Here is a 3764-nt window from a genome sequence, read left to right as displayed (position 1 = left end):
CTCTACAGGGCTAGAAGCATACAATGCATAATATTAGTAATGTGCACAATAAAAACAGTTTTCATTTTAATCAGCTTAAGATACATAACAGAAAAGGTGTGCAAGAAACTACACAAAACAGAAAACTCTTTTTCTTTGATTGTTTATTAGAATATATTGTGGAAAAAATGAAAACCCTTCTCAGATTATCTATTATACATGTTTTCTTGAAAATATTTGCAAACAAAGTCATGCATACAGTCCTTAGATATTTACAAAAAAAATTTTACAGCATGATCTTATGCATCTTGGGCCTTAGTATAAAAATCACCCCTGCTTTCCCTTTTTGGCTCCATCTGGTGATTTCAGAGGCAGACTGCTACAAAGTCATTTCTCCCTGCATATATGTTAATAGTCTACAGGTTAAAGTACAAAATGTGGAGCATAATAAACGAAAGTAATGCAAAGACTGATTCAAAATAGAAGCTCTTAAATGTAAATATTTTCCAGTGCTGTAGGAAGCATGAATGTGGAGACAATCAAAAGAGAAGTTCAAAGCTAAACCTGCCACACCGGTTTCATTTCTCTATGTGAGTGATCAAACTTCTAAGCTGTGTTCTGCTCAGGAGCCTCATCTTCCTGTGACTCCCTCTCAACTTCTTCACGTATTTCCTCATAACCTCTACTTCTAAGCCCTGACATCCTCCTCCTCCGCTTGAATAGGACCACTCCCACTATGGCCACCATCAGCATCACACCCATCACACCAAAAGCTACACCTGCCTTTTCTCCATTAGACATTTGACTGAGTTCAGGGTTAAGGCCTTGAACAATTTCCTGGATTTCTTCTGGTTTGGCAAGTTTCCACATTTTGGTCTGGCCCACTCTCACCCAGCTGTTTTCTCCTTCAGTCATCACCATTACTGTGTTGGTGGCTTGCACGCTGATAAGTGGAGGTTTGGTGAATGGAGGCAGACGAATTGGTTTGAGCTCTCCACCTGTGAACAGTCCAGACTGAACACAGTAGAGGATTTCACAGCCATCACTGATTGCAGCAAGGTGCTGACTGAACTTGGGAGGGCACCTGCGTTGATTCCTTGCCAGTGGGTTTGTTGACTGACAGCTGAAGAGACCTCCGAATGGTACTGAGAATCTGGTACCTGCCTCATAGTCTTTACTTATACAGATCACCTCACCATCTGAGAAAAAATTTACTGGAATGAAATTTGGGGGACAGCTTTTGCTTTTCGTGAGGGGGTTCAGGAGCGAGGGGCTGTATATGCCTCCAAACAGATACCCTGAGTTTTCTGGAGCCTGTCCATTTATAGAGCACCAGTAGGTGTTGATGCGAGCAGAACGAACATGGTTTACATCCTGACACCGTTTGTTGTAACAAGTTGACAACCACAAGAAACCACAGGAATAACTTTCCTCGTAACATTCATACTTGGGGTAGCTTTGTTGTCTCACCTCTGATCTGAGTAAAGTTGGTAAATAAGGTGGACGACAGGAGAAGTCACCTGTATCTGGGTTTTTCTGTGCCAGGGCATCACAAAGGGGATCTGCATCATAACTGATTTTAACACACTCTTGGTAGACACCACCAAAACTGAGGTTTGTAGCTGGACCCTCACAGGAATTATCATCCATGTTAGCCTGGAAGTTGAAGTTCTTGGAGTTGACATCAACACATCCGGGGCGAGTATTGATCTTGTAGTAGCGCTCTACAGCCTGACTGACTTTAAGAGCAACTTTTCTAATCGTAGGGTGTGGCAGATCAGTGAGAGTGTTGGTGTTTATGAAATAGTGCAGAGGAAATCCTGAGCGATCGATGGCAACGAGGTTGTTTCTGGTACTTTCCTGCCACTTCTGCAGAGTGATGCCAGGATAGAAGGTTGTGCCTCCGTGGCTTTGAATGAGGGAGTACTGAATATTGGATTGGTATGTTTGAAGTGATGAGCTCTGTTGGGCACTTTGACTGCTAATGTCAAATTTTAGTTTATCAAAGAAGTTTAATCCAGCCTGTGCTTTCACAGAGGAGCTTTGTGACTGGCTGTCTGACACATATGAGGAACGGAGATAGTCCTCCTGCACCAAAGCAGCCCCAGCATCCACAGTAGTGATGACATGAGTCCCATAGTCCAGCACCATCTTCTCCGAGAGATAGTCTGCACTTCTTGTCTGGTTGTTCTCAATTGCATCAGCGATGTCTCTGACTTGCTGAACAAATCGTGTGTCCAGAGTGAAGTCTGGATAAGCCTTAACTGTGTAGAGGAAGTTACGAACCTTTGAAAGAGAGGATTACAATATTATTATTTCTAACTGCAGTATTTTTTTTTATCATTAATATATAATTAATTTTCCATATGCCATATGTTTTTGAATAAATCTTGAATGTCATAATTTATTTATTTCTAACACAAAAAATATTTATAGCATTCATTGGTTTAAAGAGACTAATAAAGAAAAAATATGTAATGCCATTTATCATATTTTAGCAACTAAATTTTAAAGACAGAGTACTTCTTACACAAAAAAAATGTTTAAAAGTGCTTTAATGAAGAAGTACCCCAACTGTGGCACTTGTGTTTTATTTTACACTAAAACATCTGAAGATAAACTTACCTGCACTCTGGCTGTGGTTGAAGAGTCCCTGACCTGATGGGTTTTCATTCTCTTGTTCTCACTAGAAAATTTACCATTGAGAACTGGGAGGAAGGATATGTCTGCATTAATGCTTTCAGAGGTTGAGCTTTTCTGCTCAAGCCAGGACCTGATGATCTCTGAGCTGGTCTCCACACCTGTCTCTTTGTGAGTGATAACAAAAACTTCATCTGGGATAAGGTAGAGCCCATCCTCAGTAGTCTGGCACTGGAAGTAGCTGAGGTTCATAACTCGACCCATGTCCATGTTTCGCAGATTGTCCCATCCTCCACCTGGCAGCACCTCCAGCGCTGTGATGGAGAGGTTGACAGAGGCACGGCATTGTCTGAGCCAGTTTGTTGGATGGCTTACAGGTACTGAAGAGCAGAAATGAAAGAAAAAGACCACCAGGGGTGCTGCTGCAGCTTTCATGATGACTGTCAACTTGAGCACCAGCACCACTGCATATATACAGCTTTAGCCAAGTCCCTCCTACTCTTATCATATACTTGCCTTACTGTATCATATTACAGACATCTTTTTCAACTAATATCTGTAGGTTGAAGTTTTGTGTTCATTCCCATTTCTGCAATAGTTTTTTTTACCCCAGAAACCATTCTTGTACACCTGAAACTTTTGCATATGTTCCTGCACAGTTTTATGTTATATAATTTTTTGATTATTATTGTTTTTATGCTTTGACTGTTTCTCAATCAAAACATATTCAAAGTGTATAGTGTTCTAAAATTAACTCCAGAGAACCTGCCCGTACAGTAAGACAGTCTTTATCTTAAAAATATTAACAGACAGACACCTTAAGGTAGTGTCGTCCTCATGTAAAAGAGCAGATGAAAACAATCTTTTAACATCTGAACAGTCACATGAGTGTGCGTCACTGGAAAGTTCCAGGGAATTTTTGAGACTCCAACAGTCAAGCCTAGGATTGTATGGCAAAACCTCCTTTCAAGAACCTTCTGTGGCTGGGGTGGGTGAGGGGAACGGGTTGAGCAGAAAAACACAAAGAAAGTTGGTGAACAAAACCAGAACAAAAACACTGGCTGCTGAAGAGTGAAAATACTCTATAATAATACTCTTTTTCTCTAAAAGTAACTCATGGCGGGTTCACGCCCTCGGTCCACGCC

General features: G+C 41.0%; 2 protein-coding genes across 2 annotated transcripts in view; both read right to left on the bottom strand.

Annotated features, from left to right (window-relative positions):
- Positions 1-561, bottom strand: part of LOC102192746 (macrophage-expressed gene 1 protein-like) — a 4226-nt gene extending 3665 nt beyond the window's left edge. The window contains exon 1 of the mRNA XM_013914011.1: positions 553-561. Coding sequence (XP_013769465.1) covers positions 553-561 — 9 coding nt within the window. The remainder of the gene's footprint in view (positions 1-552) is intronic.
- Positions 127-3054, bottom strand: LOC102192447 (macrophage-expressed gene 1 protein-like). The gene is made up of 2 exons (XM_005722379.1): positions 2605-3054; positions 127-2265 (listed from the first exon to the last, which is right to left on the bottom strand). The coding sequence occupies exons 1-2, from the start codon at positions 3052-3054 to the stop codon at positions 586-588; spliced, it is 2130 nt and encodes a 709-aa protein (XP_005722436.1). The 3' UTR covers positions 127-585.
- Positions 3055-3764: the final 710 nt, after the last annotated feature.

The sequence above is a fragment of the Pundamilia nyererei genome, unplaced genomic scaffold (assembly GCF_000239375.1).
Source record: "Pundamilia nyererei isolate P.nyererei 1_Seehausen unplaced genomic scaffold, PunNye1.0 scaffold00006, whole genome shotgun sequence".
In the NCBI taxonomy this organism is placed as follows: Eukaryota; Metazoa; Chordata; class Actinopteri; order Cichliformes; family Cichlidae; genus Pundamilia; species Pundamilia nyererei.
This window is presented reverse-complemented; position numbering and strand designations above follow the sequence as displayed.

What these genes read in the sequence shown, in the direction of transcription:
- LOC102192447 (XM_005722379.1), bottom strand. Translation starts at nt 3,054, where the DNA reads ATGAAAGCTGCAGCAGCACCCCTGGTGGTCTTTTTCTTTCATTTCTGC. An exon ending in CAACCACAGCCAGAGTGCAG is followed by an intron (nt 2,266 to 2,604) that starts GTAAGTTTATCT and finishes TCTCTTTCAAAG; the next exon opens with GTTCGTAACTTCCTCTACAC.